The 23,609-nt window shown below is 34.0% G+C and overlaps 1 protein-coding gene across 2 annotated transcripts in view; it reads right to left on the reverse strand.

Annotated features, from left to right (window-relative positions):
* LOC128981970 (core histone macro-H2A.1-like) overlaps positions 1-23,609 on the reverse strand; it is a 112,107-nt gene that overhangs the window by 34,793 nt on the left and 53,705 nt on the right. The window contains exons 5-8 of one of the 2 annotated variants that reach the window (XM_054400994.1): positions 18,619-18,750; positions 5,469-5,517; positions 3,586-3,760; positions 2,338-2,480 (exon numbers count right to left, since the gene is read on the reverse strand). In XM_054400994.1, the coding sequence (XP_054256969.1) occupies positions 2,459-2,480; positions 3,586-3,760; positions 5,469-5,517; positions 18,619-18,750 (378 nt within the window). In that variant the 3' untranslated portion in view covers positions 2,338-2,458. Of the gene's footprint in view, positions 1-2,337; positions 2,481-3,585; positions 3,761-5,468; positions 5,518-18,618; positions 18,751-23,609 lie in introns of those variants that run through there. The other variant, XM_054400993.1, reaches the window with a different exon arrangement.

Here is a 23,609-nt window from a genome sequence, read left to right on the forward strand (position 1 = left end):
AAGTGGCATCCTGTCCACACACTGTTGATATATACTGAATTGTGGCATGGTGCCACTATTTCGAGTGTAAGCTGGAGCGAGAATTGGCAACGTAGCATTAGGAAAGTTATAGTTCCGGCGGACGGCGCGAGGCGCGCTAGCTACCTGTATGGTTTCGTGTTCCACAATTCGGTGTGTACCTGCGCTACTTAAACTCACATCAACGAGTTCAAAAATACTCAATTGTGGCATGTGATGTTTAAACGACGTAATAATGCTGGAAAACCTCAAAAATGATCGAATTAGCTGTGGCACCCTGAAAAAGGTGCCACAATTTTTGAAGGTGCCACAGTACGGCCGTGTGCCTGTGAAGGATGCCACTATTCGGTGAATACAAACACACACACACACATATATATATATATTAAAATAAAAATCAAAAACATATTTAACAAAGTACCCTTTTAGTAATTATTTTATTTTTCATGACAACATGTTTCGGAACTAAGTCCATTATCAAGTCATTTTTACCATAACCTCATTCTTTAAACTAACAAAATTAAAAATGTAATCATATGTAAAAATAATAAAATATAAACTATGTTAACTAAATCTTAAAAAATTTTGGTATTAATTTTTCACTATACTATATGAATGTTTTTCTTTTCTTCCTTAGTTTTTCAATTTTATCGTAGATAGGTTGGTTTAATTTTGGAATCATTGTGTTAAGTATGTTGTTGGGGTCCTTTTTGTTGTGTATATAAATATTTAGCTCTTCTTTTACATTAAGTTTCTCACGTTCTTTTTCGTATTCTAAAATTGTTAGATTTTCGACAGTTATCGCGTTCACGGATGTATATCAATTAATCAATCAAATATTCTTTATTCATAAAGTTTAGACGAATAGCGTCATTATACTAACATAAACAAAAAATTATAAACTAAATAATTAAAATCATTCACAAAGGATGTATATAGTAAAACAAAAAATAAATGCTGTAACTTTAAAAATTCACAAAATCTTAGAAGGTAAAATTCACGTCAGAAGGTAGTGTATCTGGAATTCAAATGGTCGTTTCGAGATTACAATTTAAAAATTCTTTGATAGAATAAAGTGGGTTTCTTATCAATAAGTCTTTTAGTAGGCTTTTGTATCTGTTTGTATAATTTTCTTTTTTAATTGAAATAGGTAATTTTTGAAGACATTTTAATCCTGCATATGATGGTTTTTTTTGTATAGAATTCTAAATTATGTCTAGGAAGGTTAATTTGAAAGCGTGTGTTTTATTTACTTGCAGTGGATAATGGATAAAATTGTTTTGCAAAAATTATTGTCTCATAAATATACAAACTGTAAACTGTTAATACACCCAATTCAGGAAAGATATTTTTCACTGAATCTGTTCTTTTTAATTTCATGATCACTCTAATAGCTTTTTCTTGTTTTATAAGTATTTTATCCAAATTCGCCTTAGTTGTTGCTCCGTAAATGGCGATTCCATAGGATATGTGGGAATGAATTAGAGAATAATAGATTATCCTAAGAGTTTCCAAGTTGCAAACCTTGGACATCAGACGCAAGGCATGAATGCCAGGTGATAATTTATTTACTAGTTACTACATAGTTTATGTGATCCCAAGATAGATTTTTATCAATGACCAGTCCCAGAAACTTTGTTTGGTTTACCTGACCAATTTTGTCTGTTTTTATAAAAATACTAGCTGGCCCGACAGACGTCGTCCTGTCCTATTGTGGTTTTATGTCACATGCTCGTTCATTTTCAAGATGAGCTCGTTCGCATGGCTCAATCACGTCATGGTTGAAGTTCGTTCGCTACGCTCACTCACCTTTAGGTTGGAGCTCGTTCGCTGCGCTCACTTGCCTTCAGGTTAGCTCGTTCGCTACGCTAACTCGCCTCCAGGTTGAAGTTCGTTCGCTACGCTCACTCACCTTTTGGTTGCAAATTAACTGTTCTCATAAATTAAAAATAAATATAGTGCTGCACCCTGTTGGTAAACCTATTAACTTTTTAATGCTATTGAACATCACAGAATCAAATTGTTTAGTTGCACCAGCTGTTAAAATTCTTTAATTCCATTTAAATATGAGTACTTATAAGGTTAACATGGGAAACTCCAGAGCCACTGGGGCGGAGCCCTATTGACGGATCTGCACCAAACTTCACACAAACCATCCTTGAATAATGCTTAATAATGCCTGAAAGTTTCATTACAATCTGTCGAGTGGTGTTGGAGTCCATAAAGGACAAACATACAAATATACAAATATACAAACATACAAATATACAAATATACAAACATACATTGAATTTTATATATATAGATTAGGTTCAAATTTAATGCTGTTATTGATTGTTTAGTTGAAAAGGATATTGGATTTGATTTTGTTGTGCTGATAAGCAGATTTCTTTCATCCAAAAACTTTTTTATAGATAGAAGACTCCTGTATGAGGATTTTTCAATTATTAAATTGGATTTTCCTGAAAACAAAACATTTGTAAGGTACCAAATTTTAAGGGGGGTAAAAATGTACTACGAATAAATGAACACCAGAACTTACCCGATTTTTAACCACAATAGGCTACTCCTGGGCCTATGTGTTGGCCATAGCCTGGGCTATAGGCCAAAGAACGTAGGCCTATTTTTATTCACAGTGAAGTATACAAACACATCCACAACTACATATTTATTCATAATAGCACTTCGTTTCACATAATAAAGTTAAACCGGCCGATTTTACAGATATTCAACGACGCCGACGACAAAACCTAAAACTGGTGTTTGTTGATTGACGATGACAGACGATAACTAGACCAAATCCCCGATCAGCTGTTTGCTAGTTTCTGAAATCGCCACCGCAGCGCTTGAGCCGCGGCCGAGGAAACCGGGATTTGAGCCGGACAAGAATTATTCGCTGTTCGACCGTCGACTCGTTCACGAGAAGCCTCTTCGCGCAACGAAACTAACTTCGCCATACGATATTGATTCAGGTTAGCTACGTTTTCAGACTTTCCTACTTTCATTTAAATATTCTTTTTAGCGAATTTCCCTATAGGGAATAAGCTATTAACCAAAGAAATAATACTCTTGAGACAGAAAATTACGTCAGAATAAATTGTTCTTACCGTGTACGTAGTAGACTAGATTTCCCAATACTGTTATGTACATAAAACGATGCTGGCGACCATAACCTCTTGAATTATTCTCCCAAGTGGAGGTGTTTAGGGATAATCTAAGCAAAACTACGACGAAAAACGAATTTAAACTATAAAATAATCAAATGTATTTCTCATTAATGTTTTCATGACAAGGAACAATATTGGACACAAAACAGACAGCTGATAGTAAAAACAACATTCATATCATCTGTATGACTATTACAAATAAATAGAAAAGGCAGGCATTTTCAACAACAACAACTAAAACAATAAAATTCACGTTCAATTCTCGGTTTCCCAGTACCCAACTGTGGATCAAGTTTTCACATAAATTATTAACATATTGAAAAATACAAGAGATTATAAAAATTGGACAATAAAACACTATGAGTGGCTCATTTAACTATATATTCTTTGAATAACTGACCTGCCACTACCGATGGCTGGCAGAGCCAGAGACTTGATGTTTCGCTGATCAGCTACTGTGAGACAGTTGTGTACGGCTTTCTCCAGCTTGTCCATAGAATCTGCTTCATTGAAGCTAGGCAAGTTGATGTGAATCACCCAACGAGCCGTAAAATTATGGCCTGGGCAAACCACCGCTGCCAAACCAGATCAAAGTATAAAATGTTGAGCTTTCTTTTTTACAGTGGCAATGAATCTAACATTTTATATCTAACATCATGTTGAAAGTTCAAGATCAATCCACTTGCTACATGTTGTATACATGTTCTCAGAATAAGGTTGGTTGGATTCTATTACTGGTCAATGTTACCTTCAATTTTTTTGTCAAGATTTAGAATTTTTTTAAACAGTCGATTTGAGTAATGATTTTGGTTTAGTAATTGGACTGTTAGCCACAACTAAAACTTAAGATATCAATAGATCACACCAAAGAACTGTATATGGTAAATTTAACAATAACCAGTGGGTAAATATTATTGTATTTCATACTCGAGACTATTAATTAATCTGATCATGTAGAAAACAATATGTTTTTTAAAGCCATATTCAGCTATGTCCACACTCGTTTTTGTGTGCGCCAAGTGCATTCCTCTTAGCAAATGCCTTGACGCAGATGGACGCAAGTAACGCATGTGTCAAGGCATGTCCGAAATGAGTCAGAAGAAGCTCTATTCCATAGCGCAAAACTATCCACCAGCCTTCGATTTCTGTGTGTTTTCAACTTGCAACTGCTTTCCATTTTTGACTAGTCGTCCGTGTTGTAGTTGTTTGGAGTAACATGAATAACAAAGAAACCGTAGAATTCATAGAAGATTATCGCTCTCATGTGTGTTTGTGAGAAATACGGAGTAATCAATAAAAAATAATAAAATTTTACTAAATAGGTATATTAAATCATGAAAATTATGTTGCATTAAGAAATAAATAAAATAAAATAATACAGGAAAATTACAAGTTTTATACTATAACACTCTTTCGTCCACAATGTAGGCCTTGATTTCCTTCCTTTCTTATGTTTTTGAAATTTCCTTAACACTAAATATGCCGTACTAATTCCTCCCAACAGAATAGCTTGGTCCTCATCCATCTAGGAAAAGACATCTAAAAAGTGAAGCATGAGTGTGGACAGCTGAAACAACACATGCCTTGATGGATGTTGAATTGAATATTGAATCAAATGTTGAATGGCACGTTGAAATTAAAAGTGCACGAGTGTGGACATAGCCTTTGATGTTTAAGACTTCTGTTGACAGCAATAGTTTAAACATTTTGTAACTCAAGTGTTAACATGGCTTAAATACAAGTACTGTAAACATAAGTTTTCAGCACCTTGTAAAATACTCAAGTTCTGTTGTGGAGACTAAAAACTACCGTTCTTAAAATTGTTGCAAACTTTTGTTTAAAACTTGAGTAGTCAACTCCAGTGTAAACTTAAATGCTTAAATAATATTTTTTCATAAGGCATACATTTTACTATAGATAGAACATACTCTCTAAGTAGATTTTTCATCCTTATAGAACAGCTGAAGCAAATTTGATTGTTGGTTCTGTACGCCCAACTGTAGAGGTTGTGTTTTGTTTACAATTTGTTTCTTGTTATTTCAGTAAATTAAAACCTCATTTAACCAAATAAAACTATATAATCATAAACAATAACTGGTCTCCTAGTTAATAACAAAATAGTAAAGCACAAATCATGAATATAACCCTAAAATAATAGAAACAAAATTTTGTCCATCCCAGCCATCAGTGATAACATACATAAACTAGATACAAAAAACAAGCTTCTTAATTATTTACAATGGAATGAGGAGTCTACTTGTGTTGCTTAGTCTAAGATTTTACCTTCAGCTGTATCCAAATTGCCATGCGTCTGTTTGAGTGAATGCACCTCCTATAACAAATTATATTTGGCAAAATTATGCAGATAAAAGATCAAACTAGTTCTCATTCATGAACTTAATAAATAGGTGATGTGTATGCAAACTTCAACATAGAGAAATTGAATAGGTGACTTGAATAATGGTGCAAGTGGATGCAAGGCAATGAAAGAAGAGCTTGTCAGTTAGCATCAATATGGTAAATTTTATAATTATAGTTAAAATAAAAATAATCATATTAAAAGGCAACACAGAAGACTCTCTACAATATGGAAGGTAGTGCCACATTAATGACAACATCGGATTAATGTGGGTCATAAAAATAAGTCTCTAAAGGATGTAAATAGTAAAATATTCATTTTATCAAATTTCACAGTGTCAAATAACTTATAATAACTAGGGGTGCACTGATGAAGTTGGTACAGTAGGATTCTGGCCTAATTATCGCAATTGGTTCGGTACAGCCTTCAATAATTAATTTCATTCAATTAACTATCATAGTCAAAAGGTATTTTTTTCAAGTCTAGTCAAAAAGTACAACTAACGAGACCAAATGGATTTGCATAGTTGTCACTCAATGTGAGCAGACCAGACGACAAGCAGACATGATGTAAGCAAGAATTGTTTAGTTGGGTTATCAAAAGAATATTATATATAAATACATTAGCAGTATAATTATATTTGTTGTTTCATTATATTCCCTTGTTCACCAATAAATAATAAGAAACATGGATACGATCAATTTGCAGATAATGATGCAAAACACTGTAGCCTAGCAGCCGATAAAGTCAGCTACGAGGTGAAGAGGTTAGAACTACAATACACAGTCTGTATTTCCTTAACGGCGGGACATATTTCCTTAAGTGGGTCCTCAATGTTTTTCTTATAGAAATTTATTTCACCGACAACCTGTTTCACCCCAATCGCAAGAGACGTTGATGAAATCTGCAAGACCGCAAAAGATCTTTGCAATTTCGCCGTAGGAGTTGTCACTCACTATTTATTTGCGATGGCACAAGATTTTATTGCGACCCCGGGAGTCGAAGATCATGTCCTCGCAAACTTGGAAAATTTGTACGATTTCTACTTCATCGCAGAATACAAAGAGGATGACTCCGTGACCACGCAAGATGTTCACTATTCTTCTGCGACTATCAGGACATTCATGATTCCACCGCGATCGGAGGAGACAAATATGACGTATCCACACTCACGCAAGATGGTCACTATTCCTCCGCGGCCACATGAGTCGTTAATGATTACAACGCAATTGGAGGAGATAGAGATTGCGTTTCTCGCGCAAGATGTTAAATATATTTATCGGCGGCACTAAAGAAAACGCTTAAAATGTGGACCTGATTAAAGATTTTGTATAAACCGATTATAGTAAATTAATAAATAAATTTTAAATTATTTATTTAAAACTAACTGATTTGTATCCATTGCTCGAAGGTCAACATTTTATACTCAACCCGAAAAGAATTTAAAATGCGCCGACCTAAGCCCCATCATATTATTATTTAAAAAAATAATATACTCATTTATTAGCTAGTCTCCAAGGTCTTTTTGCCGATCAGATTTTGGAAACATAGGGTCAATTCATCAAGTTATTGAAGCGAAACCACATGTATTTCTAAAACTTGAAGTTCCAACCTTTGAAGAAACAGAATATAGAGGGGCCTCTCTGGTGAGAGCTGCCGGGGGCCTCATCGATTCTAAATACGGCACTGATAATCCCATAGTCTATTTTATAATTCTCTTTAAATGGACAGTGTAATAATAAAATTCAATTTAAATCTTTTTCATAAAATAATTTTAAATACACGCTAATAACCGGACCAGTATTATTGTAGAAATTGTGGAACATTTCCAATTAATATTAATTCTATACTAGCAACAGAGCCCGTTGTGGTTAAATACAACGGAACGGTCTCTAGTATCTAAAAGTAGTAAGTAGTACAGTACAATGGTTATGAAATCCATACACCACTTAACTCACTAATATTAATGGTACAGATTAAGCACATAACACACTTTAAACACAAATGCAAATTGTTAACAACAACATTTAATCAAACAAAAATAAGTTTAATAACAATATAACAATAAGCTGTTAAATTATTATCACATGTTTCGTATGATTAGATTATGCATACTGGTAAACCAACTGTTGCAATCGATAAAAAATATTGGTTTTTCTTTTCCGAGTCGGGTTTTTAGCTTTTCTACCAGACCGTTTTTCATAATTTTGGCCTTAAACTAAAGGTATGGACACACCACAGATTCGCCATCAAACATCGGCATTCATTTTTACATATATATTTCGAATTTCGAGCTATGCACAAACTACCTCCCTGTACATTTCTTGTAGGAGTTAAATTTGGGTTTTTTTCTAGTTCGTTTGGCTCTTCTACCCAACCGATTTTCGGCTCTTCTACCCAACCGATTTTCATAATGTTAGTCTTAAAATAAACTATGCAAGCACATATTTGTCATCAAGCATCATCATTAATTTATCTAATGTATGACTCGACAAAAAAATATAAATTAGATTTTTTTACTTCAATTGAAGATGTATTCCAGCAGTTCTAATTACATTACCCTATTGGTTTTGGTCTAAAAACCTTTAGTGAAATACCAGCTTTCATTTGAGCTATTGATTATTAAGATCGGACTACCTGCACACTGCTGAATCACGAATCAACAATAATTATAATTGTTTTAGTATTTATTGCAATCAATGATACGTAACTCATTTTTCATTTAAGTTATTTTACATGTCTTGGTCTTAAAATACTTCTAGAAGTAAACTAAAGGCTTTCATTTGAGATATTGATAGTTTTAATCAGTTAAGTTTAAGATACTGTATCGCTCAATCAAAAAAAATAAATTTGATTAAATATTAGATCCGGAATTTAATTACTTTTAGATATATTTACTCAATTCTAAATTATGTTATCCTTTTTTTTTACCTAAGAACCCTCAGTGAAATACCAGTTTCCATTTGAATTATTTATTATTGATTGGACGTACCTAAAGCACACTGCTAAATCACTAACAACCCAAATTGTTCAAAAAATGGAGTTATTTATCATCGATTTATAGTCAACGATCTTGCAGTTTTACCCTCCCTGATGCAGCAAACCTAAGTACTTGTTAAACTAATTCTATTTAAATCGGGAATAAATAAATCCAATCTGTCAAATGGAAATTCGCTTAGTCTCCAGGTTTGCTGCGGCGGGGGTATTTCATCATTACTACATACCTCACCAAAAGCTGTCTGCGACGAGTCACTGGTTGGCACAAATAGTGAGGTTGCTCAGGGCTTTACTTATTGTTATCTGGCGGATAAAAGCACCAAATTTGACATGAAGCTACCTTAGGATACTAATAAATTTTAGCCTAGGAGCCTACTGGAGTTCTTAAAAATTTTCAAAAAATCACGTGGGAATATATATTTACGAGGAACTACTACTACGAATAATAAAAACTAGTAAAAACGTTGCTCGAAATCGAGCAATTGCAAAGAAGTAAAGTAGTTATTTAAAATAAAAAACAAATAAAAGCCATCATAATTTTCAATGAGTTTAAAAGACGTTGAATTGAAAAATAAATAACAGCAATTAAATTATACAGCTGATCAAAATGTAAACAATTACGTCCTTCATAAGGATAACATGGGAACTTAAACAGCCACTGGGGCAGAGCCCAAGAGACTTTTTCAAAAATGTAAGGTGAGTTTGCAAATCTACGCGACACGCTCTTTCCAATGAGACGTCAATGGATAAAATCGGTTAAGAAATGGCGGAGGAGTTTAACCCACAAAGTTTCATGTAGCGTATTAATTATATAGATAAACTAGATTTTATGATGTTGTGTTGCAGAATTTGTATTAGATTTAATTAGTGAAGGGTAGGTACCACTTTTTCAATGTAGGTTTCGGTATCAGTTCCTAACTAAAATCGGTTCTCGGTTTTGGTACCATCGGTACCTCATTTTAAATTATGCTACTTAACTGTTTTATTTGAAAAAACAAAATATCCATATACCAATTTTAAAAACTGATTATTTTTCATTACTGTTGGTTGGTTATACAGGGTGGGGCAGCATAACTTCCTTTTTTTAAATGTGCGCCATTTTGTTTGTTCATGTCATAGCGAAGAGCTAGCAGTCTCGTTCGAGAGAGGAGGTTATAAAGTTTTGTCCTTGCACAGTTTAGTCGCCATTATGCCTTGGAACAGTAAAGAGCGTGCGTTTGCCATTGAGTCCTACTTTTCCAGTGGATGTTAAGTGATCGCAGCCCAGCTCGCCTTTTGGAATCGGTTTAATTTAGCCCTGTTGGCCCCTTTTCCGGACCGGAAATTAATTGTTTTGTGGTTCAATACGTTTATACAAACTGCAAGTGCAACAAAACGAAAAACTGGGGTCCCATGGACCATTAGATCACCTGAGAACATTGATGCAGTGAGAGCTTTAATGTTGCGATCACAAGGCGTCCAGCGCTCAAACATACGTCTGCCCTTGGACTTTTTTTGGTTTTTCCAATCGTTCTGTAACGAGAGTTTGCCATGATTACCTACATTTCCATCCATACAAGATGACGATTGTGCAGGAACTGTCAAAATGCCTTATTTCGATGAGGGGTGATTTGCAATGGCCGGCTCAATCTCCCGATTTGTCCCCTTGTATTTTTTTCCATGGAGTTTTCTGAAGTACCGGGGTTATGTGGACTGCCCAAGGACCCTTCAAGATAAAAAAAAACAATATCCAGGAAGAAATTGCCCCCATAACACCTTCTATGCTTGAAAGGGTAAGGACAAACACCACAAATCGGTATATTCAATATATTTAGAATGGGGGATGTTACCTACATGATTTACTCTTCAAAACTACGTAAAACAAAACTTTAGGAATGTTCTTACATTGTAAAAACCAAATAAAGTTTGTCTGACTCATACAATGCGTTTTATTGAGCTTTGAAAAAAGGAAGTTATGCTGCCCCACCCTGTATTAAGGGATTAAGAAAATAAAACTTGAGGCTATTTGTACAAACAAAACTTTGACAACCAAACAAATTCAAATCAAAACAATAACCATACCTGAAGTGTTAAATATAGGCCTATTTGTGGAAGTGATTCACTGTTAAACCAATAAATTTAACTAAATATTTAGAAGGAAGTAATTTTGAGTCATTTTGTACCTATAAATTGCATTAGGTTAATTTTAAGCTCCATTATTAAGGGAAATTTAGAACTTAGTACAAAAGTATTTATATGGAAAGGACGTTTTGAACTTAACTTTTTAGAAAATAGGACTTAGAACATATTCATTTGAGGTCTACAGAGTTACAGGCTTGTTGAAAAAATGATTTAACAAAAGTTTGGTTTGGGATGATGGTTTTTTGTAGGCTTAGTGCCTGTACCGGGTGTATTGTGGGTTTAGGTAAAAAGTGCTTGTAGACCCCCCACCTCTAGAGCATATTAAATAATATAATTTATTTCGCAAATCTGTTGTTTGCTTTATCAGTTTTAAAATACCTCCAAACTTGGGAAGCCATTATCAAGAATTTCAACAACTTATAGTAGGCCTACTTCTACATTTTTCTGATAAACTTTCACTTCTTTTTACAGACAAAACAAGTTTAACCATTCACATCAATATATAAATTTTATTTAAGAAATCTGACAAAAACAAAGGCCCTTTCTTCAGTTTTGATGAAACTAGATAGACAACGTTAAACAACATTTAAACTTCCTCACCTCATCGTTTGGGAAAGAGAAAGACAAATACAAAATGAAGTACGAACCACAGAACTTATAAACAATAACAAAAAAGCCCTTTTTGGTTTGCTGAATGAAGGCTTGGCTGTTTGTCATATTGCCATAGTCTCATCCATGAATAAATCAATTTTACCCGTTAACTTGAAATTTGCAATACTAATCTTGCGCAATGCACATTGTTACCATTTATCGCAGTGGTTACATATCAAATGCAATGCAATATGATTTGTCGAAACCATGAGTACCCCAACATTTAACCATTGGACATACAAATATTAATTCAACCACTGACTGGACTGGACTGAGTCAAACAGTTAGAGTGAACTTGACTGAGTTTGAGGTTCGAGTCGGACATTCAGTGCTGTATATGTTGCTTCTGTATTTCCATAGTTTGTACAAAACAAAGTCAAATAAAGAAATATATGAATAAAATAAAATAATTTTTTAGTAACTATTATTAACCTTTCCGATTTTTTGTGGAGACCAACTTCCGATATTTAGGAAGTTAGTATTTTTTTTTAAAAAGATTAACTTCCAATATATCGGCAGTTTAAATCAACAATTAACTCAAAACAAAACCAAAAAATAAAATAAAATGTTGGTAAATTCAGAAAATTTAAAAAGATCTAGAATAGCATGCAAGAAATGTTTAAGAGGGCTGATATTAAAAAGTTATATCATTTTTCTATAACATTGAAGAAACTGTTAAAAGTGCCCTGGTCCTGAGCAGCGTGTCATATACTATAGGGTTGGTCTCTAAAGGGTTAATGTTACTAATAATAAACATCAGATTAGGAAAGGATGGTTTTCATGTAAAGTAGAACCTCTTTAATCCCGTAATCCGAACGCCTCATTGAACTGTACTCTAGACACATTACAGTAGTTATATATTGTATACGTACGCACCGTAATTGTTTCTATTGTTATGTACAGTCATGATTATTCAAACTATGTTTACTACTGTATTAAATAAACACTGTATTTTACTTCATAAAGAATTTTTTCACTTTTCCTGTAACAATTAAGAGCCATTTTAGCTATAATTATGTAAAAACAACAATATGTTCTGTAATTCAAACTATACAATAACCTGAACTACCCCCAGTCCCAATTAGTTCGGATTAAAAAGGTTTTACTGTAGTGTCATAATTTTGTTGAGTCAAAATAAATTATTTATTTGATCAAGTCTTTATTAAGCTTGCCTTCTGTCTTCTGCTTGAAGATGGTGGAGCAATTGATGTTGATGATTGCACCACCCTATCAGCTGACGATAAAGACGACAACTTGACCAACTAACACTGACGTAATCATCCTATAGCCTACTATGGATAGTATTTTATGATAAATATGCCCTTTCAAATAGTCTTAAGTGAAATAATCATATTGGTTGGCAATTTTAATTTCAATAATGAATAAATACAAATTTAACCCATTAACTTGGTACCAAAGGTATTGATATCGACATTTCACCATCGATTCTCGGTCCCGGTACTTTTCCCAAGAACCAGTGGAACCGACATTTGACATTAAATACCGACCCATCACTAGATTTAATATTTATACCGCACACTGTCCACAGACATTAAGCAAATGTCATAGGTCTGTAAACAACTGTTTTTAATTTTTAGCACACAATTAATGTTGCGTTCTATTGTTGTATTTTGTTGATGTTATATGTTATGTTTTGCGGTATACCAATGTGATTACTACCACTTTCAGCTAATTGTTGACTTGTATATTTTGTCTTCTATTTCATATGGCTTTGTGTATAAAAATTATATTACAAAATTCATGTAACATAGCAGTTCATCTCTTGAAGTTAACAAATCAGTACAGAACATCCCTCAGAAAAGGTAAGATTGCATCCGTATTCACTCCTTGTTTGTATTGAGAAAATTGCATGCCATCCAAACATATTTAAAGAAAAGTAAGTTAATCTTTGAATAAATGCTTAAATTGCATTTTACCACCTAGCTAAAACCTAATTTAAATCTAGTGAAATAAAGATTGTAATATTGAAAATATCTAGGGACCAAGCTTTGCTAAGGTTAAAGTAACAGGATTCCTTTTCTAATTTCTGTAACAGTTTTTAGTACAGTATTATCAATCTTTATAGTGAAATCAATGTCGTATTATTGAAAATATCTGGGGATTGAGCTTTGCTAGGGTTAAAGTAACAGGATTTATTTTCTATGTAACAGTTTGTATTATCAATCTTCATTCAACATTGAAACTTGCCATGTGATTCTTACATTGACATATCGTCAGATGGTTTCATCTAATGTCTCAAGTTATTTTATTTTAATTTGAAACTCCATTAGACTAACGATACAATTTTCAAATTTTAATTTTATATGAGTTTTTAGCAAAAAACAAGTTTTCTTAAGGTATTAGTTTTCACCAATCGATTTTCTAGTCCCAAAAGCACCTAGTCCCAAACTTTCAGCGAAATCCTTCCTCTGGATATCGAGATAAATTTTGCAAACAAACAGGCATTGCTCAATGCTCGTATTAGAGAATTGGATACTATTCTTTGCAGGGTGACTCGTTTCCAATATGAAAATTTTTACCAGATTATTCGGGAGTTTAAAACAAGTGATACTGTACGCGTCGTTGACCTGTATGATTAAGTAAATACTAACTAATAAAATGTCATTTAGTAAATATGTCTTAAAAAAAAAATCATTATTACAAAAGAACAATGGAAATAGAAGATCAATAGAAAGGAGGCCTACAGAAATTGGAATGCAAATAGATATAAATGTTGAAATATGATACCAACAGTCCATACCAAATTTTAAGTCAATTGGTTTTACCATTTTTGCGCAATGTCCAGTACAGGTTTGTTGGATTAGGAACAAGAGTATTAAAATACCATAAGGTACCTTCATAGCAAATTTAATGCTTTTATCCGTCAGGTAACGGTAATTACACTAAGCCACCTCACAAAAAAGTGAGTTGCTCTCACTCAGTATCTTATAAATACCCCTGCCGCAACAAACCTGCCGACTAAGCGAATTTCCATTTGCCTGAATTGATTTTCAACTAAATGTATTTAATTGAGGTTTTATGTATCTAGGCTTGCTGCTACAGTGAGGGTAAAAAAGTGTTTTTTTAGTAAAAAAATAATAATTTAGTAGGATAAAATAAATAAATTTACATGGTTTTTATCAAAATAAAATATATCCATAAACAAGCCAACTACAATATTTTTTTACAATATTCTCCATAAGAATAACATGTAAATTGCAAGTGAAAATATTTTTGAATTTTCTCCGTAACAGTCATCTTACAAAAACATTTTGATATTCTAAATTATTAGTATTTTAAGCTCTTTAAAAAGGTCTGGAGAAAAATTGATATATTTTGTGTTTATAGGGTCAAAACTTAGAAAAACCAATTTTTACCCCGTAAACCCCCCAAACCTCATTCCCATGGTCCGATCATGCTGGTTCGCTAACTCATTCAAATTTATCCCGCCGCCTTACACCTTCAAACCAAATTTCTTCAAAATCGTACAAAAATTATTCAAGTTATCGTGTTCACAGACATATATAAATAAATAAATATATATATATATATATAAATTTGAACGTATGGTGTTTTTGGCCTCTGGAGACATCAAAATGAAAAAGTAAATTGGTCCCGGGCCTAGGTCTTACCATGCCACCTACGGTAATAGCTACTTCCCTGTGGGCAATTCGCTAAAAAAACACCACAGATAGGGGATAAAACTATGGGTTATTGGTGATGATTTGACAAACTACTGTTAGAAATGTTAGAGCTATAAAGGAGCAAAATATTAGGACAACAGAGAATAAATTCAGCATCTGGGGCAAGGCTACTCAGTAGTAAAATATTGTTGGAGATGGGATATTTTTCTAAATAAAGGATACACTTTATACCTTGACAATCTTTTCACAACAAATATATTGGCTAGAATTTTGTATGAAAACATGACATGGATGACTGGCACAGTTTCTTACAGACAGAAAAGGAGTACCAAAGAAGTTATTGGGCAAGTTCCCTGTAGGGAACTACTTTTTTTATTCATAGCTTTCAGCAAAAAGACAACCAACAGAACTCAATTTATTTTACCATCCGTTAATGCACGAGCCAAGATTGTACGTTAGAAGAGGAGGAAATCTTTTGGTCAAGTGCATACCCCACAGGTCAACAGGCTGTAGTAGCTGGGAGTAGATAATACCATAAACCCCACCCAAAAAAAAACAAAAAAAATATACCCCTGGCAATCCTGCAGACTAAACAAATTTCAACTTGTCTGATTACATTTTTCCAAAAATATTTCCATAAATAAGACATATTTATTCCCTATCTATATATTAATTTGAAACTGTTTTTCTTTGTGACAGCTAATTTGAGAGAACGGCTGAGTTTAGAAACTCGGTAGGGGTCTCTAAAGAAAGGTCTTGGTCTGTAGATGAGCCATCAAAAGAGAAGCGTGGTAAATTCCCTTGGGGCTCTGCCCCAGTGGCCTTTAAAGTTCCCTCTTCAGATTTGTTTACATTACGACCATATGCATACATTTACACTACTTTTGAATGAAACAGCTGTTAATATTTAAATTGTGATTTACTAAATTTGACAAAATCAATGGGTTTTTTCTGATTTTAAAATTGATTTTCTTCTGAATCGTTCCATGTTTTGCAATATAATTTTATATTACCAAATCAGTGGAAAATCCTAATATCACAGTAACTCTTAAAATTATTTCTTATGGAGCTAGCTTATATCTATTGTGTGGGTTGGTTTCTGCCTTTTTTACCACTTCTTGGAGATTGCACGTAGACGATATTCTTTGGCGTATTGCATCTGTAGTAGACGATACTTGGTTGGTGTAATTTTTAAAATTACAATGGCAAAAAGTGAGAAATACTGGACAATTTGTTATACTAAAAATAAAACTGAATTAACACTGTGCTACATTTCTTGAGCAATAATTGAAAGAGCCGATTTGCAAACAATGGAAACAGGAAAGTCATAGAACACAACCAAGTACAGTAGAAGAAATAGAAATAATGTTTTTTTTTCATTTATAATCGTTATTATAGACAACCTAATGCGGCTATGAGTGGGGAAAATTTGTAGAAAACACTAAAAAACAAGGTCAGCTTTTGAAAAAAGATAAGATATTTACAAAAAATTTTGATTATATCTAACTGCTGTGTACATCTTGAGTATTTCCAATATTTCCATAATCTTTGAGTCGACTCTTATAAAGTCATCGGAAATTATGACTGTTATTTGTTTTAACATAACGCCTGTAATGATTCGCAATTGAGGTACACTAGTCTATATACAGTAGAACCCCTCATATCCGGCCTTGGTTTTACCGGTCCTCTGTTTATCCGGCCTCTTCCAGGAAGTCAATATCAAAATTTTTTCTCACAGATTACAGACGTTTAGATGCAAGCACTACCTAGTCTTTGTGACTGCTCAAGTCATCAAACAAATTGTTCTCATTATTTATCTGTTTGTTTATACATTTATTTGCTGAGTCACTATATACTAACCTCTGAGCCCTAACCTCTGATCAGTTGGTTGATTATTTCCAAAGCGGGGTTAGTACAGTACAGTACCTACATTAATCTTTGTATTTCACAAAATGGATAAGAATGTAAAGTTGAAATGCATGTACCATTTAAGTCCTATAACGATCTTCAAGTCCAATTTATTGTCATTTTTACCACCATTTAATACCTTTTGTTACCTGGAATCATCATATTTGTACTGTACGTGCTTCATTGCTTAACAACTTTAACCTACAAATAATTTGTTGTCTTTTTACAAACTTTTTTTATTTTATTTTTAATCCCAGAACAGACTGGAATGATACTTTTGACTGCATATTTTGATTACCTATTATGAATTGTAATTTTCATAGTAGGTTGGTTTATCCGGCCAAATCGTTATCCGGCCAGGGGCTTGGTCCCATGGTGGCCGGATATGAGGGGCTCTACTGTATAAAGCCAAAAGTACCCATGAACTTTTGAGAAAACTACAAGTCACACCCCCATAAACCATATACTTAAAATGTTCGTCATGACGAGAAACCTTGCGCAAAACTATCCATTGTTTCATAAATTGACCTTTAAGATCGTAATTCCTTTCTAAAGGGAACTTTCCATATACCTAATGTTTAATACCTCAGCTGTATTTATTTGTTTGTATTACTGTACCTATTCTATTTGGTTTATTTCAGCTTAACTTAACCAATCAATAATTTTATTAATACTTATGAAGTCAAACGGGGTAAAGCCCGTGGGTAACAGCATAGACTAACCAACACAAGTAGACTTCTCATCCCATTGTAAATTTTGAAGCACGTTTTTCGTATCTAGTTCATGTACGTGACACATGGGCGCTAGTGTCGACGAAACTTTGTTTCTATTATTTTAGGGTTAATTTCTTGATTTGTGCTTTACTGTTTGGTTATATAACTAGGGGACAGGTTATTGGTTATGATTAGATCGTATTATTTGGTTAAACGAGGTTTTAAATGGCTGTAATAACGGGAAACAAATTGTAAACAAAACACGACCTCTACAGAAAACCGTACAGAACTAACAATAAAATTGTCTTCAGCTGTTCCATAAGGATGAGAAATCTACTAAGGGAGTATGTTTTATCTATGGTAACAGCTAGTTCAAATAACATCAGATTTAATGAGTGCTGAGGTTTGCTGCTACAGGGAAGCTAAAAAGTGTTTTTTGACCATACGTCAATAGTATAGAATGAAATAATTAAATTTGCCAAATGTTATCAATATATATTCATAAACAAGTAAACTACAACAATTTTCATTTTCTCCATAAGAATAACATGGGAATTTTAAATTACACTATTTTAGAATTTTCTCTGTGACCATTAGGCATACAACAGCGCTTCAAAATACTAAATTATTTCTTTTTTTAAGCTCTACAAAACGGTTTGAAAAGAAATTGCAAAATTTGTTGTTTTTAGGTTCAAAAATGGAAAAACCCCATTTTTACCCTTTAAAACCCCCCATAAACCCCCCTTTCCATGGTCCGATTATGCTGGATCGCGAACTCGTTTGAATAAACGTAGGTTTACACGTTTGTACCAAATTTTATCAAAATTGGATCATTTTTGCTTGAGTTATCGATCGCGCTAAAGGACACATATATATATATGTATAAATTAATTCATAAATTCGCTAAAAAAACATTTAACACCTGTTCCATTGAACCGATCTTGCTGGTTTGCGAGCTAATTAAGGTTTATCCAGCTCTAGACATTCATGTCAAATTTCATCAAAATCGGACCAAAATTACTTAAGTTAAGTTATTATACCTGCAAAAAGTCTTTGCCTCCTTTTCTTTCTAAGGCCTGGCCTACTTCTCCCACCATGGCTAGAATTGCATTAGTTGGATGGACTAAAGCCTCAGCTGTCATGCCAGTGATGTCCCCTTGCACCAAAGTCAGCTGTCAACAAAGTGCAAGTTGGAACAATCTTTTGAAGTCAAAGTTTTGATTCAACTACAGTTATAAATAAAAGTTAAATAGTTGAAGTTGAAGTAAAAATTTAACCCTTCCAGGGCTATGGACGGATATATCCGTCAATCTCTGTTTACTTTCCGGGCTGAAAACGGATATATCCGTCCCGAGAAATTTCTTTTCTGGGATAAAGACGGATATATCCGTCCAAAAAGCGAATTCAATTGATACACAATGTTTATAATACGCTAATAAACATTACACTGCATTACAAATGGGTTATTTTGTTTTTGTGGTTGGCAATAATAATTGCCGCAGCTGTTTCGGCTATTTTGCACCATAGAGTGTGCCTAAGTAAATATTGCTGTCACTTCACACATGGTTGTAAGTGAGTGATGTTTACATTTTGTAACATAACAAATACAAACAAGAGACAAGATTTTTTTTCTGGTTGTCCAGAAGGTAACTAAACCTGAGACATGAGGATATGGAAGGTATCCACCACGAACGGATATGGAAGGGATCATGATACGACTGTTAATAACAAAAAAAAACCTTCTAGTGACCTAAAAACTGCTTCTAAATGTTTAAGGTTTAGTTTTTTACAATCACTATATTTTGGAATTAGCACGCTGGGTTCGTAAAAACCTGTTCACTGTATATATATAATTTGAACGGATAGTGTTTTTGGCCGCTAGGGACCTCAAAACAAAAAAATATATCGGTCCCGGGTCCAGGTCTTATCATGAGTACTACGGTAATAGCTTATTCCCTAAATGGGAAATTGGCTAAAATCAAAAAATGGATGATCCTACAAAAAATCATGGCTGTTCAAAATTATGATATGCTGCATGTTAAATGAGCCTTATTCAAAGTTTATTTTTACATGTTTCATGTATTTTAATAGAGGAAGGATTTAGGCTACTTCTTTATAATATTAAACAATTTGCAGAGTTTAGCTTGTAATACATAGAACATGTAAAAATAAATTAAACTTAGAACATTGAAATTTTGATCTGATGAATCAAATCAGGATCCAATTTAGCATGCATCGAAATCACGATGCATCAAATTGGAACAGATGCATCAATTACGTCCTGATGCATATATACTGTAAAACAAATTTAAACCTCTAAAATGAATTTTAGTTAGGGATGTGTCGATTATTGATACCACTGATACTTGGACATGGGTATCGGAATCAAGACTAGATTGCAAAAAGTCGATTCCGATAACGAAACCCAACATTTATTTTTACTTTATTTACTTTATAGCTACAGTATTAGTTTTGTAATCACGGCTAACAACTTAAGTAGCCAACTTAGAAACTATTTAGTTAAAAACAGCTGCGGTGCCTTTGTTTAGCTTCAGCTGTTCTCTCTGCAGATGATATAGCACAACACAATCTACATTTTCAAGATGCCAGACAGTCAGGTCAGACTCAGACAACCCACACGCGTATGTCCTGCCAAAACAAAATTAATTATACTAAACAATGCTGTATCATTCAGTCACACCTTTAGATGTATTTTTTAAATTTTTATTTTTAGTACAAAATAAATAGGTAACCTAATCATTTTGAAACGTTCAGTTTCATTACGCATCATTAGAAAAATTAGATTCAACTTCAACATTGTCACAAGGTTATGCCGGGAGGCCTTATTCCTTATTGTGCCAAAAAGTAGATCCATATTTTATATGTACTATCTACCTAGTTGAGGAGTTTAGTGAAGTTATGAGTGCTACTATAAAATAGTGCATTGCATCGGCAGCATAATCCTGAAATCTCACCTAAGGTTATCATCTTTATCTACGATCACTGCAAAATCCTAAATATCTTCCGAAGTTGTATATTTTGTCGGTCTAGGAAAATTATCATCCTCATCTGCGATCATGGCAAAATCCTGAACATATCGCGCGTTTTGTAGATTATTATCGTCGTCTCCCACTATAGTCTTCTGCGATCACGGCGAATTTAGTTATTCATGGCTGAAATTAAAATCCCGGAATGGCTTCAAAAATCCCACATTATCCCCTGTTTTTTTCTGGGTCTCTATTTTAGTTCAAGGATTTTACCGGTTTCCTCTGTTGGTATACACTCTGTAAGTGGTTTAAGGGAAGATAACAATCTAGTGTGGAGCCTAGAATATATGGATCTCCAGAGCCCCAGGTCTGTTACAGCGGATCTAAAGCTAAACTAGTTGTAAAAGAAAACGGTGAAAGCTGTTAAAATTTTGTTGTTGAACCTACACTTTTTCATTCAAGTAGCATTCCTTCTCTGCTATCAATGCCTTTCTCTGGAAAATTTCATGAATATTGCTTTTACACTCAGTGCGCTTTTAGTCTGAGCCGTGATAATTAAAATAGAAAAGCTTCCTAATTCCTGACCATTCATTGAGGTATGAAAAATAAACCGTTCTTCTAATGAAATGACATGTGATTTAGTAATTATTTTTATGTTTACTCATATGACTATGGTTACCAGAGGTTACTATGTTGTTAACTTGTTTTTAATTTTAAGTTAGTTGAATGTTGAATAAAAGTTCTTAGAAGAAATAGTTTTATTCTATCTTTACATGGTGGCAGCGTTTAGGCTGAAGAAGAATATTTTACAATGGAATTGACACCAGAAGTACTGAAAGATATTTTAAACTCTGTTCTGAATACGAAAATGAGCGAAGAAGCTAAATCTAGGCAAGAACCTATGTATCAGGTCAAACCTCCTGATCCTTTTAACTTCCAAGATCCAGCAACATGGCTAAACTGGATAAAAGTATTTGGAATGTTCCGTAAAGCTACTGGGTTGGCTTTAAAATCTGATGATCAGCAGGTGAACATGTTACTGTACTGCATGGGCCAAGAAGCTGACGAACTTTTAACGTCACTAGGCATGTCTAAGGAAAAAAGGGTTTCATTTGATATGGTAGTGAAAACTTTTGATGATTATTTTTGTACCAAGAAGAATATATTTTAACCATCGAGCTATGTTTCTACAGAAAGACCAATGTCCAGGCGAGAAGGTTGATTCTTACATAATGATTTACATCAAATATCAGAGAAATGTGAATGGTCATGCAGCAATTGTAAGAGTAGACATTTTAATGATGAAATGATACCTCATAAGCTTGTTACAGGAATGTCTAATAAGAGTTTATCCAAACACCTACAATTAAAAGATGGGATAACGTTGACTGGGGCAGTTCAAGCGGCACGGCAAGCAGAAGTGATGGAACAACAGGCTGCTGACTCGGAAGTGATAAGCGAAACATCAGTCATGGAAACAAGAAAGACGTTTTCATCAAGGTTTGGTAAAACCAGCGACACACAGCAGTTTGGTAAGGCCTCAGCATTTAATCACAATAGTCAGAAATTTAGTCGGTATGGTTCAAATCAAATCAGTTTCATTCCAAGGAAAAGTGTCTGGCAGTTGATAAAGTTTTTGTTTCAAATGCGGATTAAAGGGCCATTTTAGTCGGGCATGTAAACGTAAAAGTTTCAATTTAGTAAATCAAGAGGTTAAATCTGAACCATCATCTAGGAAAGTTTATCCATTTGCTTTAAGTTCTGTTACGATTTATGAAAGGGTACCAAATATAAGTTAGTCCCAGCCATTTTATGTATAACTTTTGGTTAATGAGACAGATTATCTTAACTTCCAAATTAACACTGGTGCTGATGTCAGCTGTATTGGCATTCAACATGCACAGATTTTCAATCTTAAGATTGAAAAAAACTAGTATCAAGTTGAAAGGTCCTGATTTTATACCACTTAAAGTAATTGGTAAGTCAATCGTTAGCTTAAAGAAAGATGATATAGATCATATGGAGGAAGTGTTCATTCTAAGCAGCCAGAAAGAGCCCCTCTTAGGGAGGACAGGGATATTAGCATTTTCATTGCTTAAGGACATTAGTGAAGTGAGTTTAAGAAACGAGTGGGAAGCAAAATATCCAAAGCTTTTTTCAGGTGTAGGGAGGTTTACCGAGCCCTATACGATCATGTTAAAAACTGATTATAACCCAGTTTCTATTGAGACGCCACGAAGGATCGCTATATCGTTCAGGGATAAAGTTAAGATTGAGCTTGGTAAATTGGTAAAAGCTGATGTGATAGCACCTGTCACAGAACCAACAGAGTGGTGCTCTCCCTTGCTTGTTGTACCTAAAAAGTCCGGCTCAGTAAGGTTGTGTGTTGATTTTACAGAGCTCATCAAATATGTAGAGAGAGAAAGACTTATTTTGCCATCTGTGGATGAGACCTTAGCTCAGATGGCAGGAGCAAAAATATTTTTGAAACTTGACACGAACAGTGGTTTCTGGCAAGTAGGCCTTGACAGTGAAAGTGCCAAGTTGACAATTTTTATAACGCCTTTTGGTAGATTTTATTTCAAGCGTTTACCTTTAGGGATCAGCTCAGCTCCTGAACATTTTCAAAGGAAAATGTTTGCATGTTTGGAAGGTTATGTGTAGTAAATTTAACTGATGACATATGTGTGTTTGGTAGTACAAAGGAAGAACACGACAAAAGACTTAACAGTGTTCTCTCTCGTCTGTGTGAAACAGGTATCACTTTGAATCGTGAGAAGTGTGTGTTTGCAAATACAAAGATAACTTTCTTGGGACATTTTATTGAAAATGGCCAGCTTATGCCAGACTCGGAAAAGACTAGGGGTCTGCAGGTCCCCGATTTTTTTCGGGTCGGGTCGGGCCAGCGTAAGACCCGAGAGACCGGGTCGGGTCAGAGATTTGTTCGGGCCAAGATCGGGTCGGGCCAAAAAAATAATAATTAGCCTATTTTCAAAGTTATAATAAGTTATTTTCAAAGAAACACTCTTATATATATATATATA

Source organism: Macrosteles quadrilineatus, unplaced genomic scaffold (genome assembly GCF_028750875.1).
Source record: "Macrosteles quadrilineatus isolate MER2022 unplaced genomic scaffold, UCM_ALF_1.0 Scaffold_64__1_contigs__length_664444, whole genome shotgun sequence".
NCBI classification, from domain to species: domain Eukaryota; kingdom Metazoa; phylum Arthropoda; class Insecta; order Hemiptera; family Cicadellidae; genus Macrosteles; species Macrosteles quadrilineatus.